The following is an 18,650-nucleotide window of genomic DNA, read 5'->3' on the forward strand; positions in this document are numbered from 1 at the left end:
CCTGCAAGACCTTTGTGGCACACTTGCATCTTATTTCTGAGCACTGTCCCAATACTGGTAGTCAGGTAAATTGAAGCCTTGTTCATACATGCGACTTAATAAGGAATAAGCGTGTATAATATATTGCCAGCAATGTGGCACAGTCTTGCTACCCTACTTCTTACATTTTTCCTTTTAAATTTTTTATGATATTCAGTGCAGAATAGGCAAGAGTGGTAACAAAACAGTCACTCCCTGTAAGTAATAAATTCATGGCCTTTCCACATTTAGCAGCTATAAATGTTTTCAGGAAGTTCACTGCAAGAATTGTTGGCTCAAACTGGAAAATACCATTTTAAAGGAGATTTGTGGTTTCATCATCACAACTATGGTCACCAGAAGCTATATTAATCAACCTATCTGTCCAGTGAAAATGCTTCAGTCTAAATAGTGATTTAAAAGAACTGAGCAAGTATTTAATAAATATGCAAAATAATACATACGTGTACGAGGTTAGACACAATAGAGGTAGCAAACTTCAGGGGGAAAAAGTAGAATCATAGAATCATAGAATAGTTAGGGTTGGAAAGGAGCTTAAGATCATCTAGTTCCAACCCCCCTGCCATGGGCAGGGACACCCCACACTAAACCATGTCACCCAAGGCGTCATCCAACCTGGCCTTGAACACCGCCAAGGATGGAACACTCACAACCTCCCTGGGCAACCCATTCCAGTGCCTCACCACCCTCTCAGTAAAGAATTTCTTCCTTATATCCAATCTAAACTTCAAAGTATTTGAATTTGAATTATCTACCTGCACGCACTGCCTTAAGCCTGCACAAAGGTTACGTCACCAAGGCAACGGGATGCAATACAAAGAGTACATGCCAGACACTTGGCGTATGTCTGAGACAAAAAGGAAGAGCCCAAGAACAGAAGGCTCCACAAAACTGCTTGGCGTGTGTATTAATTACATTAATGACACGGTGGCTTACACAGGCAGCACTTTTACGATGATTTTTTTATAATTACAGCATCACCACAAACGCTATTTCATACTTTTAATCACAAGCCTCATTGTACACTCAAACCACGCAGTTTGGGAAACAATGCATACTGCTATGCGTTAGCTCAGCCACCACAGGCCAACAGGCCGCACCGGCTCCAGAGTTCTGCTCGCTCCTGCGCTGCTGTGGAAAGGCCCACTGGCCAAACCCGAGCCTTTAGGCACACCAGAAGGGGAGCACCGGGACGCAAAGCTCCCCACTCCTTTACAGGCTTCCACAGACAAGGTTAACCCTTCCCACCGCCACCAGGCGCGTCAACCTCAAACACGGCAACCACGACGGCACCAGCAAAACTACCCCGACTGACTCTATTGTAACCCGGCGACATCCCCGCCGCCGGAAGCTCATTGAGTGGAGAGGCGGCCCCTGATAGCCATTAACCAATCACCTGCAGGCATCAGGAGGACAAGCAGCGACTGTAGCCAATGCTGGCTAGGGGTTATGCGCGGCGCCGGCTCCGCTGGGAGAGCAGTTGCTGCGCCCCGAATCTATGTGGGGGATTCCGGCCCGCCTGGCGAGGCGGGGCGACGAGGGGCGGGGGAGAAGGGGCGGTGGCGGACCGCCAATAGGCGTGGGGAAAGGGCTGACAGGCACCTTGCTCGCCCAATGGGAGGGCGGTGGCTGTTAAAAGCTCGGCGACCCGCAAGGGAGAGTTGGGCGCAGGTGAGTAGTTTGTGTGGCTCCCCGGGGGTCTGAATGGGGTCTAGGCTGTGGTGGGGCTAAGGCGCTTTTTAGTCCCATGAAGCCGCTGCCCGCGGTTCAGACAGCCCCCGGCCCCTTTGTAGGGAGAATGGGGGGGCTCCGCCACCCTCGGCCCAGGGGGCGGTGAGGCGGTTGACCGCCGTTTTCTGCGGCCCCGCGGGGAGGCCTTCCTCCTCGTTCTGAGAGAGGCAGAGGCCGCCCGCGAGTCACTTGCCGGGGAGGATCTGGTCTGCAGTCCGGGGGTGGGGCGCGGTCCACTCGGCTCCCCGGGGCGGGCCAGGGTCGGGGGTGCGGGGGGGGACCGCCCGCCGGGGCCTCGCTGTTCTTTTGTTGCGTTCGCTGGTCCTCAGCGGGGCTTTGTGCGCCTCCTGGCGGGACCCGCCTGGGTAGGACGCCGGGGGCTGTGGTCGCACTCCTCACTTTATTCTGATGAATCTGTGGATTCACCAGCCTGACTCCGAAGCGGCTTTCATCTTTGGTACCTTCTCTTTGCTTCGTTAAATTGCCCTTTAGGTGTTGTTCGTTCCTTTTAGCGCTTGGCTTTTTATGTTCTCAAACCGCAAGTTTCTTGCAGAAAGGACTGTCCATGGAGTGGTGTGTTCGGCAGCACCCAGATCCTCCTGTACTAAAGCCTCTCTTAGTACAAAAGCAGAAGTTATTCCAAGCCAAGTAGTTATCCATCATTAATCAAAGTTTTCCAGAAAGCTGTAAGCTTTAGTATCATGCAGATGTCATCAGAATCTCAGTTTTCATTTAACGGAAATAGAGGTAACAGGTCCTCTTGTTTTGAGGCTTTTTCTCATCATAAGCTTCAAAAGGTTTGGTGGGCTTTTCTGATGAGGTTTTTGGGCCTTTTTAAGGAAAAAGGCAAAGCATCAAGACATATACTTCTGAAAAACAAAAGTAATGATTTTTCTAGAAAATAATTCCGGTTTAATGCTAGCAACATTTAGTCTTGGTAAATGCATGGATTTGTTTGTTTACTTGCTTGTTTTGTGTTGGTTTGTTGGTGTTTTGTTGGTCCAGCATGTGGTCATACAAAAAGGCCGAGAGGCAGAATGTGGATGCCTCTGTCATGTGTGTTCTTTGAGTTTATGGAGTGTTCAGTTCTGCAATACTTGTTTTGTTTCAATGCTGACAAATAGTTTGTGTTTCTTCAGTGGTGAGGACCTTCTTGGCCACAGATTGCTTCTGGCCTGGCAGATAAGCTCATAGCTGTATGTTGCTGTCTTTCCTGGAATACCCTTGAAATCTTTGTTATCACATGATCAAAATTGTTTCTGTTTTCCTTGCCAGCACTTTGTGTCTCATGTAGTGGGCTGTTTGCATCCTGCTATTTCCCATGGATTTCTTTCTCATTTGACCAGACTGTAACTTTTCATTCTCGGGTAATTGAAGTCTTTGGTTGTGTACCAGAAGTAATTTTGGTTGTATAGTTGAGAAGGATTTTTTTTTCTTGCAGATGTCTTCTCTTGTTTTCATAGTGGTATAAGTGGCTCGATCTGACCAAAAGATTTTTTTGCACCTCTGCTCTGATCTCCACATACTTTTTCTGAGTGAACTGCCCATCTTCCCAATTGGTGTTTTCGGCAGATATTTGCTGTGGAATCTTCTGCTAAAGACACTAAATTGTATAGCAGTTGTGGTTCTGATTTCAGAAAACCTGTAATGTCTGTCTGCTGTGGGGTTTTTTTCCCAGCTGTATGCGTTTTATGTTTTAGACTTCATATCAAAGCAAGTCTTGAATATGCTGTCATGGTTTAACCTGCAGCTGAGTACCATGCAGCTGCTTGCTTACTCCCCCTGGTGGGTTGGGGAGGAGAATTGGAAAAGTAAAATCTATGGTTGAGATCAGAACTGTCTAATAATTGAAAAGGCGGGGGGGGGGGGGAAGGGCGTAATGAAAAGGGAGATAAAAAGAGGGAGATGAATAAAACAAGTGATGCACAATACAGTTGCTCACCATCCACTTACTGATACGCAGACCGACCTGAGCAGCGATCTGCCCTTCCCAGTGACTTCCCTCAGTCTATATACTGAGCATGACGTGCTGTGGTATGAAATACCCCTTTGGCCAGTTTGGGTCAGGTGTCCTGTCTTTGCTTCCTCCTGGCTTCTTGTGCCCCTCCTCACTGGCAGAGCATGAGAGACTGAAAAGTCCTTGACCAGTGTGTTATCAGCATTATTCTCAAACTCAATCCAAAACACGGCATTCTACCATCTACTAGGAAGAAAATTAACTCTATCCCAGCCAAGTTCAGAACACTGCTCCATGTCATGTTTTTTAAATCACATTTTTAGAAATGGTAATAATTTTGTTGTTTTGGGGTTTAGGTTAGGGGTTTTTTTTTCTGTAATTTAGCTAGAATGTGTACAAATTCTAGCTTATTACCATTCCTGTCCACTTATATACTTTGCACACATAAGGAGTAATATCCTGGAGACATCTAGCAATGTCAGAAAACAGAATACCACAAACCTCAGCTTTAGTTAGATAATAATGCTTTTCAGCTAATATATTAGAAAGGCAAACAGTCCCGCAGTGGAGTTGCACTAACAGAGAGTCAATATACTGTTAAGATAATTCATTAACACCTGCTTGTGTTAATAAGAAAGGAATTGTCTTTAATGAAGCAATATGCTTTCAAAAATGAAAGAATTAGAAAAGGTAAGATGTCCTTACCAATTGGAAGTTAGTTGTATATTTTAAAATAGGCGGATTTTGCTGCCCTTTTACTGGGAAATTCAGGGGCTTGTGTTAAACATGTTCGGGGGGGGGGGGGAGGGAGGAGTCAAAACTTCACATAACAAAGGAATTGGACTCCAGTAGTTTCCAAGTTAGCATTATAATTCTTTGAAGGTTATGTGCTTGGCTTATGGCGTAAAATCCAAACCCACGATTAGGCACCTCACAAAGAGCACCTGGGTAAGTCAGACAGGTGATGCGCAACACCTGCAGAAGGAGCAGCAAGGCTGACCCGCAGGGTGCCCTGACATTTATGTATTATAACTCTGAACCTTCTCTGGAGCCAAGGTGAAAGCTTGGCAGGCTGGGTCTCCTGCATTTGTGCAGAATTGTATTTAGAAAATAGTGCTCTCAAAAGTTTTATTTGAAAACACTTCGGTTTGTGTTTGTGCCCACTTTATCCTGCTGTGTTAGCACTGTGAAATTCAGGGTGGGTCAGGCCAAATAGAGATACCATATGAGTCTCTAAAATACTGTAGTTCCCTGTTACTGGGAAATGACCAAAGCCTTGTTAATCCCAGCAGGGGCTAAGTAAAGGACTTAGCCAGTGTATATCTTGAGCTGAAAATGGCCATGATTCAGCAAAAGTCTGATATTTAGGCACCTTAAGAGACATTAGTATCTACTAGTACTTTCTAGAATTTGATATATCCAACTGGCAAGTAGTTTGGAAAGTCTTACTCATTTTTCAATATTAGTAAAGTACTTGAATATTCACTTAAGTACATGGCTTAAAATCAAATATGAAATGCTACTGATTTCAGTAAAAATAAGTGTGACCTTATAAACAGAAGTTCAGTGTCTTGGTAGTGACAAGTCAAAAATACTGTAATTTTTCTGAAACTTATGTGCAAGAACTCTATGTAGTTCTTCTACCTGGAAGACAAACTCAAAGTGAATACCACTGACTCTCATACACACTCCCCACCCTGAAAACAGGTGGGTGCAAATATGTGTGTTTCTAAAGTCACAGTGAAGATCAGAGTCATTGACCTGGTTAATACTTGGTCATTTCCCAGTAACTAGGAATCGCGTCTTAAATCTAAAAATCTATGCATTTCAGTCCAGAATAATTGCCTTATTAACAGTGAAGCTTCTGAAAGGGCTCTTAATTCATTCTGTGTGCAGGTAACTTCTCCAAAGAATTTACCTGCTTGGTGACTTCTTCAAGTTTGGGTTTTTTTTTTGTTTGTTTGTTTGTTTGTTTGTTTTTTAAAAAGTAATTGATACACAGATCAAGAAATTCAGTTGCCTCAATAGTAGAAAAGCACTAATGCTGTATTTACATTTGAAAAGAACAACAAGTACCAAATAAGTTGATTTACTGCCAGTAAATATGATGCTGCTTCCTTGAAAGACCAAGTATCTTTTTGTGTGGTAAAACCTATCATAATGGAGGTTAAGGGAGACACATAAAGATTAGATTAAAGGTCTCACAAAAATATAGTGTTAATTCCAGCAACTACGGTGCTGTGTTCTGGCATAAATCTGACTTATTAAATGGCAGCTGTTTTTCTCAGTTCTGGTCATGCCAAGGGTCTACATTACAACAGTAGGTTATATTATTTTATTTTTTTGTAAACAATTGCTTTTTCTCAAAACTAATTGGTATTTTATTTTCAAAGAGACAGGAGGTTTCATCCATCTTAAACAGCAACATCCAGCTTCCAACTTGTATTGAGGAGTCAGAAGTGCATGTGAGCATGTGGAGTGATCCATGCTGTTACAAGCTCATGCAATGCTTTATGCAGTTGACATCTTGGGACTAGGTTTTGCAAATTTGCAAACAGGTAGCCATCAGAATTAAATGGATTCACAGTGAGGGCAGTATTTTAACAAGAAAAAGTAGTGAAACTGTTTCCTGAACACAACTTTTAAAAAATACTTAATGCCAACATGCTTATGTGTTATGTGTGAAAGAATGTTGCACACTATGGGAAACTTTGCAAGTGAAACCGCTTATTTACAGTCAATAGCACATAGGAGATCAAGAACTATGTCTAAACTATTATGTGCATTATCCCCCAAATGAAGAGTTTTTATGTAATTTGCTGATGTGTGTGTTTTAACCAAGTTTAGGAAAATATCAGGAGAGAAAAATATTTAGTAATTTAAGAATCCTGTATAGCTGGGAAGGAGTTAAGGATTAGGTACATTAGTTGGTAGCAATTGAGTAGGTAATATGCGAGCACTTTGCTTCAGGTGGACAAAAAGTCTATACTAGATTAATAGCAAATAAATACAACAGCTTGAAACTTTAAGTACTGTATAGTGAATGGTTAGCCTACTTTGTTTAAAGCATTTTAAACCTACCTAAAGTGGCAGGTAATGTGGTACAAAAGGAAGTGCGAAATAAACGCTAAGTTGGATCATTATGGGGTTTAGCTTTCTATTCAGCATCAGGCATAGTGCCAGCTATTGCTGGGGGTAGAGGACTGGAGGAACTTTCAACTTGCCATCACATCTGACATGAGGTGTTTCTCAATGCGAGAAGGGTAGAGGAGGGCTTTACCATGAAGGTCGAGTAACTTATTCCTAAATCTGTTTCTGTAACGGATGACATTTGTTTGAACTAGTAGTTATTTTCTGACACTTAGCAGAATTGCTCCAGTTCTTTTTTTTTGTGATTAAGAAGAGTTAGAAGAGTCTTCAGAACAACTCTTCATATTAATCTACTTTTTTTTCTTTTCTTTTTTTTTTTTCATGGAAATGGTGTCTTATTTAAAATGCATCTCATAAATTTCAGTCCTCATAACATTTCATGTTTCTGAAATAATAATACAATTGTTTCAGCTTATTTTGGAAATAATTTAGCATTAAAGCTGAAATGTGTGTGTGTCAAATTTCAGTGTTAAGCAAATCCTGACTGGCAAAACTGTAAGAGTTGAAGGAAAATAGCTCTATTTTTGTAATGGAAATATCAGCTCAACCTTAAGGGTTTGGTACATGGATATATTAATGGATTTATAATTCATCAGAGGTTACAGAAGGTATCTATAGCTACTTTATATCCACAATTTAACAAAATGGTTTGCTTCTGTTGACTGAACGATCCATTTGAAATATGCATGCTTTAAATGGTGACTTAGGGGTCAAGTTCATTAAATGAAGATATACAGTGTATGCCTTGGAGATTTATATTGTTTGCTCTTTTTCTCTTAGGAAGCCTGACAAATAGGAAAATACTACAAAGTGAAGAGAAAATTCACTTCACGAGAACTGAGCTCTGCTTTCATTGGCTTTTAAATTTTATTTATATTAATAACTGATTAGTGTCAGATCATCTCTGTAGTCTACTGTGGTGAAATTATTAGGTTAAAGCTGGAAAAAATGAAACAATTAAAAAGAAAAAGGAAAAGCAATTTTAGTGTTCAGGAAACCCAAACGCTCCTTAAGGAAATCAGGAAAAGGAGAGAAGTACTCTTTTCAAAGCAACTTAATACAACAATTAATGAGTTGAAACGAAAAGCTTGGGAGGATATAGCAGAGTGTGTAAATGCTGTAGGTGAAGGAGAGCAAAGAACAGGGACAGAAGTGAAAAGGAGATACCTTGACTGGAGAGCACTCATGAAGAGAAAACGTCTGAATGCAAACATCAAAGTAGTAGGTGCTGGGTTTCACCTTCCTTCATCCAATTTAGATGACTCTCTCAATGAAGATATGGATGAGAAAATGGGATTTGCAATTGAATCTAGTTTTGAATGGCAAAATATCACTGACTTCAGAGAAGCCGGTGGATCTTTAACAGAAATCAAAGTAGAAGAGGAAGAGGAGGATCCGCAGAATTTCGAAGTGAGTGACATACATTAGCTGTATGCAATATGGCCTTCATTTCATTTCAGCAGAAGGCTTTTTGCTGTGTTTCTTCATAGCATCTGTTCCTGTTTTTTCTGAATGTGTGAATTAGAGAAACTGTAGAAACAAATATGTTTCAGAGAGATGGTATTCAAATCTAGCAACTTGCAATTGTGTGTAAGCTCTTAGATGTTGATTATTAAATTGATATACCTCAACTTTGAATATGTATTTGCACATATATTTTTCCATTTGTATGTGCCATAGATAAGAATTAGTTAAGCCAATAGAATGAAAATACGTTGTTGAAGGAAACTGGTTATTTTAATACTTAAGCTGTCTGGGTGGGTGAACAGAGAAGAGAAATGCACCTCTTTAACAAATGAGAGTATATGATATCTGCAGGTACAGAAAGAAATAGAATACAGAAAGAAACGGGATGCTGTTGCATTTTAAAAAATGAACCCACAAGAGATTAAAACATTACTTGAATATGTCAGTCATCCATTTCTCCCTTACAGATTTTAGTGTGAACTTGACAACCAGCTGTGGATCATGTAGACAAGTTACTTCTAGTAGTATCATGATTCTGAGATAGGCAACCAGCTAGAGTGAAGTCAAATGTTTGGGTAGTTTTGTTGTACCTGTACAAATATACGGGTCTCACTTGGAAAAGTGATGCTCAAAGAGTTTGGGTTTTGTTGTTGGGAAAATGGGGGTTGGGGGGTGGCAGGGACATGACATGGACATGACATGACAGGAAGTGGGAAATAGCAACTGCTGTCAGCTCAGTTGAGATGTGTGCTTTGAAGAAACCAGCGTAAGCTGTTAAATGGTAGTGAGACTACTGACTGACAAGTGCTGAAAAACAGTGTCTGCTGTAATGCTAGAGGACTGGCAGCACCTCTCATTGTCTTAAGATTTTCTGAACTATTTTCATCAGTTTACCTTTTTTTTTGCGACATCTTTCGTGGGAGACGATAATTCCTTGTGTACTATGAATTTGCAATACATAAGGGCTATAATTCTGCACGAGTTGTTACAGTCTGTCAAGAGCAGTGGTCCTTACCACATAGTCACCTGCATCATAAATAGCTTTACAGTAAATGTGATAATACAAAGTTGGTTAAACATGTTCTGTTTATTGACCCACATAATACAGTTGGGAGGGTTAGTAGCCTGTAAAAAATGTCCATGCTAAATGTTTTTTAGAAATGGAATCCTCAAATTAATGAAGGCTGGATTAGCTTACATAGCACATAGCTTATGGATCCAGCTGCTCTTATAAATAATTAGTCACAACAAATTCCTGGTAGCTTACTTAAATGCCATTCAGCTATATGAAAAGTAAGAACAACATACACATTTTTAGATCCAGTTTTTTATCACTGGTTCTGAATGCTCTGTAGTATCTGTTGTGCAGTATTTTCTATATGTTCTAGCATGTCCACTAATAAACTGATTTACTGTTTTCATTACCAGATACTAATTTGTAGTGTGTTTCTCTACCTGTGTAATGGTAGAAAACTCTCATTTGATCTAACATGGTTATCTCACAGCATGTGAGTTAAACAGTTCTTAAAAGATGGAAAAAAGCAGTATGTTCCTTTCGGTGGTTTGTAAAAAAATTTATTCTGGCATGAAGACTGTAATATAATTCTTCTCCATTGAATTCCTCTCTGCAGTTTCCTATTGAGGAAGAAGAAGAAATTTTGTCATCAGTTTTGCCGGATTCAAAAAAGGAAAATGACCTACCAGAATTCCCCCAGATTGAAGAGTTTGGAAGTCTAAACTCTGTTCAAGCTAGGCTAGCCTATGAAGATTCTCACTTGCTTATAAATCTGGAGAAGCAGAAGGTGGAGCTGGAGAAGCAGCGACTAGATATTGAAGCCGAAAGGTTGCAAGTGGAGAAGGAGCGCCTGCAAATAGAAAAAGAACGATTGCGGCATGTTGATGTGGAGCGTGAGAGACTTCAGATTGAGAAGGAGCGGCTTCAGATCGAATGGGAGAAACTCAGGCTAGAGAGACTGCATGCTGAAAAACCTGCCCTGGAAAATGAGCTTACCCAAACTGAAAAACCCATCATGCAGCCACTGGATCTAGAAACTGAGAAGTTAAAACTTGAAAAAGAACGTTTGCAGTTAGAGAAGGAGAGGCTGCAGTTCCTAAAGTTTGAGTCGGAGAAGCTGCAGATTGAGAAGGAACGCTTGCAAGTGGAGAAGGAGCGCCTTCGAATTCAGAGAGAGGGTCACTTGCAGTGAACTTCTCAATGGAAGTGTCAGCATTAGCATTTTGATGTTTGTAAAATAGAGGTAGTTTTTTTCCTAATACTGAGATTGTCCTAGAGGCAAAACATTCTTCTGTTCAGAGTTGAATCTTGATGTTGAAGTGAAAAAGAAAGGAAAAGAAAAAAAAAAAGGCAAGGAAAAAGAGTGGTGCTCAATATGTCTGTGTGCCTACATAAATGAGCTTATGTGTGAAGCTGCTTTTCAGTGTATCGGAAATAAGTGTTATATTCTCTTGTCTTCAGTATTGTGTTGTATTAGTTTGGCGTCCTCCATCCTCCTCTCATAGATGTGTTGAGAAGAAGCAGGGCTGAACATTGTACTTTTTTCACTGTGCTAACATAAGAAAGGATAAGAACAAATCAACATATGTTGTGAGGACATGGTGCTAATGATACCCCACACAGTAAGTGCAAGTTAGACATAACAGAGTTGTGATGCGATTGATTCATTAAACTTAATTTCCCCATTTTGGTTTTTTCCTCCCCCACAACTGGAAAAAGAGTTCAAGAATTATGTAAAAGTTAAAGTACAAGATAAATTCACTGCAGTTTTGTTTACTGTTGTTCATGGCTTGAACTGAATGGGAGTGCAGAAAACAGTATTCTTCCTTTTGCATGAAGTACTCATACTAGATAAAGTTACATATCAACCATACCTACTGTAAGCTGGACTGTTGGTTGTACCAGGCTGGAACACAGCACCTGGCTTGGTATAGCACAGGGACTCACTGACTAATGAGGCATGCTATCTGATGTCTGTGATGGCCCCCTGAAGTAAATTGCTAAATCTGCTTTGTTCCTTGAAAGACAGTATCCAGTGATGGGAATCTTGGGAGTGAAGAGACAGAACACTCTTGTTAGTTCTGCCTGGCCAGCACTGAGATCATGTCTGTGAGACAGCCAGAAGAAGCTTCTGTGGCTGACACCATATAGTATGCTTTAATTAGACAGATGGAAGTGATCAGTGCTGAAGGCTGACAGTATTTTTTTGTTTTTCATAAGCAATGTAGTAATTTAATAATTAAAAAAATGAAGCTTTCTGTTATTTCATACATGTTTAAATCCCAGCTGAGCCAGACTTCACATTTCTTACCTTCCTGTGAGGTGCTATGTTTTGTTGTCTCCATTTGAAACTTAGGACTATGAGAATACTAAATCTGAATATATGTTGAGTGACTTATGTGGATTCTTGTGCAAGTAAATATATTTATACCACTACAGGATTACTTTTATTCTGCAAAGAAAATGTTATTTTTTTATTACTGAAACAAGTGTGCTTCTACAGTGCAAATAAATTTGACTGCTACAATCCAAAATTGCTCTAGATGTTGTTTGTTTACAGAGAAACTGGGCTGCATATGAAGACCAGCCTGCATACTCTATGCTGCAGCACCCTAACCTTGCTGATGTCTGTATTCCCAGTGTGGTAAATGAAGAGATGAAGCACTTCAGAGTAGGGCTGAAACCAACCAGTACTTGTCTGAGAAAGATAACAGGAAGAAGACACAAACCAGCTGGACACAAGTAACCCAAGGGAAAGTATATCAGATATTCTTTTGAATGTGGGTGGATTGACCTTGGCCAGACAGCAGGTGGCCACCAAAGCCACTCTGCCACTGTCCTCAGTTGAACAGGGGAGAGAAAATACAACCAAAGGCTCATGGGCCAAGGTAAGGACAGGGAAGATCATTCAGTAGTTACCATCACCAGACAAACAGACTCAACTTTGGGAAATACTAATTTATTGCCAATCAAAACTGGAGTAGGATAATAAGAAATAAAACCAAATCTTAAAAGACCTTCCCCTCACCCCTCCCATCTTCCTAGGCTCAATTTCACTCACATTTTCTCTACCCCTTCACTAAGTGGTGGAGGGGATGGGGAATAGGAGTTGTGGTCAGTTCATCACACCTTGTCTCTGTGTCCTCCTCAGGAGAGGACTCCTCCCACTCTTCCCCTGCTTGAATGTGGGGTCCTTCCCATTGGAGATAGTTCTCCATGAACTTCTCCAGCATGAGTCCTTCCCACAGGCTGCAGTTCTTCATGAACTGCTCCAGCTTGGGTCCCTTCCATGGGGTGCAGCCCTTCAGGATCAGGCTGCTCTCATGTGGGTCTCCTATGGGGTCCCAAATACTGCAGCAAATCTGCCCCACCTGGGCTCCTCTTTCCACAGACCACAGCTTCTGCCAGTAGCCTGGTCCAGCACCAGCTTCCCACAGGGCCACAGCCTCCTATGGGCTTCCCCCTGCTCCAGTGTGGGGTCCTCCATTGGCTGCAGGTGGAATCTGCTCCACCGTGGACCTCCCATGTGCTGTGGGGTCACAGCCTGCCTCACCATGGGCTGCAGGGGAATCTCTGCTCTGGTGCCAGGAGCACCTCCTGCGTCCTGCACTGACCTGGGTGTCTGCAGCTGTTGCTTTCACATACTCTATCCTCTCTTCTCTGGCTGCAATTGCTGTTGCACAGCTTTCCCCACCACCTCGCCTACCCCCCTGCTTTTTGCTTAAGTTATCCCAGAGGCACTACCACTATCACCAGTGGGCTCAGTCTTGGTCAGTGGTGGGTCTGTCTTGGAACCAACTGCCATTGGCTCTATCGGACATGAGGGAAGCTTCTAGCAGCTTCTCACAGAAGCCACCCCTGTAGCCCCCTGTTACCAAAACCCAATAGACAGTGACAAATTTTCAGCTCCCCGATACATATCAGAAATAATTAAAAATAGCCTTCTGTGATTTAGAGAAATTATCTTTCCCTTTTAAAACATGAAAGAGGCAAAATTCAGGCAGTTTATCAGGATTGCCTTGTGTATTCAGCATTTGCCCATTGAGGGATAACTTGGATTTCATAATCACTGTATCCTGAGGTCACCAACTTTATAGATAGCTGTTCTGACTGCCAAATAGGGTAAATAGCAACAAGGGGCAACATAGCCAGCTTTGCAAGAGGTAGTGACCAGAAGGACCAAGCCAGGACAAAGAACCTTCCTATGGTCTTGTCTGTAAGAAGTGCTTGGCCAGGAAGGAGCAAGCGGGGAGTCTGGCTCCTGTTTTGACAGGTAGTTACACTGCTGCTTGATACCAGCATTTCTGTTTTCTTATTTTACTCCAGTTAAATGACTTAACCATTAGGATAATGGTTTGTATTTTACATTGTATATATTGGGGATTATGCCCCAAGTGCATAAATGTTTTTGGGAAAATAAATAGATAAATCTGAACCATTTCTGAATTCTGATTTGTTTCAGAAATTTGAACACTTCTTGAAATGTGAATAGAGCTGTATGTAAGTAATTATTCCTTCTAAGAGCTATTCAGCCTCCTGGGGAAATGATGCATCCTTTGCTTATACAAAACCTTTTGGAAAATACTGAATGATTAAATTAAGTATCGTCATAAATCATTGAAAATACAGTTTCAACATAAAATTTAGAGAAAATTACAGAGTTTAATACATCAATTTCATAGCTTGGTGTTTTTCATACCAAAATTGCAGTCATTTTGTGGTAATTTGAATTTAAATGTCATATCTTTAAATACTAATCTGCAATCTCTTCAACTTTAATTGCTTGATTTACCAACCTGGAATCAGGACAGCAAAGCCTAAGGGCAAGATTTCAACCACGTAAATGTCATGAAGTCAGGACATAAGCATGAACTTAGTCCTTCTTGTAAGAGAGGGTGAGATTTTGGGCTCCTGCTTAGAAGAACAGCCAGTGATTATAAGTAATGAGTGACATTTACAGACTTGGAAGAGTATTAAGACAAGAGGGAAACACACATGTGGAGAAAGAGGCAAGTATTTGGAGGAAAAAAAGGAGATGGGTGAAGAGCAAACATTTATACAGGTGTTTTCACAATGCAGCTTGGAGACAGACTGGCTAATGCTTAACAGTTTCCTAACAATCACCCAGAGAAGGCCATAGGGTAAGGTTGCCAATGTGGTCCCCAAGAACAGCCCAGGACTAACAGCAGCCTTACTCCCAACAGAGCACATCTGAGAAAGCACAGCAGGATTTAAAGGCAACTTCATTTCCTTGTATAGGGGATGCTTGGTATTTCTGGCCATTTTGAGCAACTGTCACTGTGCATAAAGAGATGCTGCAAGCAATGTATACAGAATGTATGAAATTTATTGATGAACGAGAGATGTTTAGGATTTAATAAGCTCTCATGCTAAGCATTAGTATTGTGATGGAATCATAGAATGGTTTGGGTTGGAAGGGACCTTAAATATCATCTGGTTTCAACCCCCTGCCATGGACAGGGACACCTTCCACTCAACCAGGTTGCGCAAAAGCCCATCCAGCCTGGCCTTAAAACAGTTCCAGGGATGAGGCAGCCACAAATTCTCTGGGCAGTTTGTGCCAGGGCCTCACCACCCTCACGGGGAAGAACTTCTTCCCAATATCTAACTTAAATGTGCCCTTTCTTTCAGTACTGTCATCACCTCAAGGTGTCTTTACTAGCCAGGCAGGCATCAGCCAGCAGAGGAAGGGTAATTAACCTCCAGGGCTCCCTGGCATAGCTCTTTGGTGGTGCTGAGTTGTCATCTTCTACAGTTTTTTATTTTTTATTTTTCCTTATTTTCCCCCCCTTTGTTATTTCTTTATCTTTCTATGTTGGTACATTTTTTTCACCCTTAAATCCTTGAAGTGCTACTGACAAGTACCTCAACTATCCCACCACCATCTGTAGTTTTACCTGATCTTGCTTGAGCAACTTTCTGAGCTTTTTCTCACAACTTCACAGTTTTCCCATTTGCATGAGGCAAGGTTAGGCAGCTTGGCTGTGCTGGGTCCTGAATTAGAGATGTGTTGGGGAGGCTACATGTGTACCTGCAGAGTTGAGTGGAGCCACCCAGTCTCCCTGATAACTGTCCACTGATAGGTGTCTTTTTAAAATGTAGCTGAATTATGTTTATATCTTGTTTCCTTCCCCAAAGAAGTTTCTAAAATTCCCCTTGCATGTGGGAACAGAAGCTGGTAACTCCTATTTCTTCACCTTTTCATAGAACTTTTGATACAGTTGCCACAAAAGAGCATCAGCGACATCATCTCTTTCTCCAGCTCAGACGCCCCCAGAAGCTCCCCTCAGAAAGGCAGAGAGTGTCCAAGGAGACGGAGTCAGATCCAGGGCTGATATTTTACAAACACAAAAACACCCTCAAAAATCCCACTCCATGTCAATCGGGAGCCTTGACAGAAGTGATAGGTGGGAGAAGACGGAGAAGGAAAGACTGAATTTTTTCTATTTTTGCTGAAATCATTCGTGAATTTAAGACACAGGGTGTCAGAAAATGCCTCAAATGCAATAATATTCGATTATTTTTCTTTATCTTGTTATTTTCTTTTTCCTTTTTATTTTTCTCTTTTTTCTTTTTTTTTTTTTTTTTACATTTTTCTTTTCCTTTTTCTTTCTTTTTCTTTTTCATCTTTCTCTTTTCCTTTTCCTTTTTCTTCACCTGATGAACGGCGAAAGCTAGACTTACTACAGAAGACTGCTTAAGGCCCAGTGCAGGTTTCCATCCCTCAGGCTGTCATTCCTTGCTTGCTGCATTAGGATACTGGCCCCCTATCTTACCAGAGTTAGTAACCACAAGATTGGCTCCTGCTTCTCCCATTCTCAAAGTGCTTTGAAATGTTATCCAGGTCAACTCAAACCTCCCAGTGTCCCATTCAGGAGTGGAAGTGCTGGGCCCCTACCTCATTGCTCAGAACTCAGGGAAAAACCATTTTTCCCTGCTCTGCTCTCCCCCAGGCTGTCGCCCTGCCTCCTTACCTTCCTGGTCCCTGCTTTACCTTGTGACTTTCATTTTTCTGTCTTAATCTAGCTCAGAAGATTCTGAGGTGCTTGTCACTTTGATGTCCATACATCCACGTGGTGCTGATTTGATCTCTATTCAGTTTTCATATCTATCAATTTCCATGACACTGGCTTGTCTCTTTATTAAAATAGAGCATGAGTCTCTGGTCACTGCCTGGCCTCAGCTGACTTTCCAGAGAGATCTGGTGGTGATATATTTTCCCTTTTTTCCTTCTGTGGAAAAGTAAAGATAAGGCTTTCTCTTTTCCCACCAGTCTAAGCAAGAAGAATGGCAGGTTTTAATTCATCACCCACAAGGAATGGGTGAAAGAACTGAGGTTACCCAGGAAAAAAAAAAAAAAAGGATTGAGGGGAGGCATAACAGCCTTCAAGTACAGGAAAACCTGAAGGAAATAATCTGCTCTTTCTGCTGACTGCCACTGAGACATGGAAGAATAAGGCTAAACTGCAGCCATGGACTAGCCATGAGGAAGGAGGCTGGCCAGGACATGAAGGACTGGTTCAGGTGCCCAGGGAGGCTCTATGGTCTCCATCGTTCAGCAGTTTTGAAAATATGTTTGGCAAACATGAGGAGTGATGTAGACACTGTTCTCCACCAGCAGTATCTACAATGTCATGAATAGGAGCAACAAGAGTATTTGCTTTTTTTCTTGATTATCTTTTCTATGCCACTGGGTTACAGGCTGGCTTCCCTTGAAGTTTTGTCTTGTGAGAAGACATCAGCTGTGCAGGGCGAACATGAGCTACTGCCTTTACTTTTCTGACCTCCATTTATCTCCTAGGCTCAGCCAGTTCCAGCACATTAGTTGAGCATATCCCTGTGGATGGGGAGGGCTGTTCCCAGGAGGCCGTGGATGAGGCAGCATGGCCATATGGCTCAGGCATTTTGCACCAGGAGGCATGGTCCTGCTCAGCATCATGTGTGTGGCACAGGGTGGCAGTTTAGCTGAGTCCCAGGCAGCTTCTCACCTCTGAAAACATCCATTAGCTCTCTCGCAGCTGAGAGCTTCTCTGCCAGATTTGTACTGTCTCCTGTGTTTTGTGCACACCATGAACTTCCAGACTGGAAAACCTGCATTCTAAGGTCATGGGCAGTCACATACCCCACAAAAGGCAAGAAAATGATTGATCCTGGGTTCAGTTCTCAATAACAGAGAGTGCTGTAGATCTTTCAAGAAGCACCTCATGCTACAAGCTGTGGTCTGGCACTCTACTTTTCACCCATCTTTTCCATCACGTGGGTTGTACACATGACTGTACGCAGTCTAAATGTTGGGCTCTTTCTGGCAACATTCCTTCCCAGAAGCTAAGAATGATGGATGAGCAGACCTTCCAGTGGCACAGCTATACCAAGGGATGTTTCCGCACATGTGCTCCCACCATGGCTACCATGGCTGTCAAAGGGGGAGCTGTGCCAGCTGTGTGCCCCAGCTGTAACTGATCACCTGCAGCCGGCAGAAGGGGCTTGGTGGGCCTGTGCTTTGACACAAGAAAGGCTGGAGCTGCTTGCTTTAGATGTGTATTTGTCTTCATAGATCTCTTATTTGGCATTAGGCTTTTGGTCTGTGAAGAGCTACATTATCCAGTAACCACATTATCCAGAAATCAGAAGGAGAACCACTGGCCTTTGAGTAGTCCAAAGTGCAAAAAGGAAGCAAGTAGCTATGTGTGTGGCAGATAAACCTGATTTAAAAAGCTAGCAGAGTGAGAGCAGCAGCAGGTACAACCTCCAGCAAACCTGGGTTTCACTGGAAGTTTAAATCCCTGAATCACTCAAGCACTGTTGAAGTTTGCAGCTAACATAAAGATAAAATGTAAGTGGGCCAAATTCCACCATATGTTAGAGGGTTTGTTTTGCATCAGTGACTCAGAATGTTTGTAGCTGGTATTAAGACTACAGAAAAATTTTAATCCAGACAAAAAAAAAAAAAAAAAAAAAAAGAAAAGAAAAGAAAAAATATTGCATTTTAGATAGATGCTCAACAGTTTTGGTTTCTAGATAATCAACTTCGAAGAACCATTCTCCAGGCATATAAGAGAAGGAGGGCAGGGAAGAATGCCCTCAGTACTGTCTGGGGGCAACTTACAGTACTTCAGCATTTCCTCTCATTCTCTTTTAGGCTAATTTATACCAAAATGATTTTTTTCAAACCACAAGTTATGCCAGCAGTGCTTCTGGCTCTTGTGTCACCAGGTGATCTTGCAGCAATGCTGTGATCTAGCCATTTGTGAACTTGAAGCTCACCGAGTG

The 18,650-nt window shown here is 41.9% G+C and overlaps 1 protein-coding gene across 1 annotated transcript; it reads left to right on the forward strand.

Annotated features, from left to right (window-relative positions):
• Window positions 1–7,825: 7,825 nt before the first annotated feature.
• MSANTD4 (Myb/SANT DNA binding domain containing 4 with coiled-coils) lies at window positions 7,826–10,954 on the forward strand (the record flags this gene model as incomplete). Its single annotated transcript, XM_080612457.1, has 2 exons — window positions 7,826–8,287; window positions 9,976–10,954. The coding sequence occupies 2 exons, from the start codon at window positions 7,826–7,828 to the stop codon at window positions 10,549–10,551; spliced, it is 1,038 nt and encodes a 345-aa protein (XP_080468583.1). The 3' UTR covers window positions 10,552–10,954.
• Between the last annotated feature and the right edge of the window lie 7,696 nt (window positions 10,955–18,650).

Source organism: Psittacula echo (genome assembly GCF_963264785.1).
Source record: "Psittacula echo genome assembly, chromosome: 3".
NCBI classification, from domain to species: domain Eukaryota; kingdom Metazoa; phylum Chordata; class Aves; order Psittaciformes; family Psittacidae; genus Psittacula; species Psittacula echo.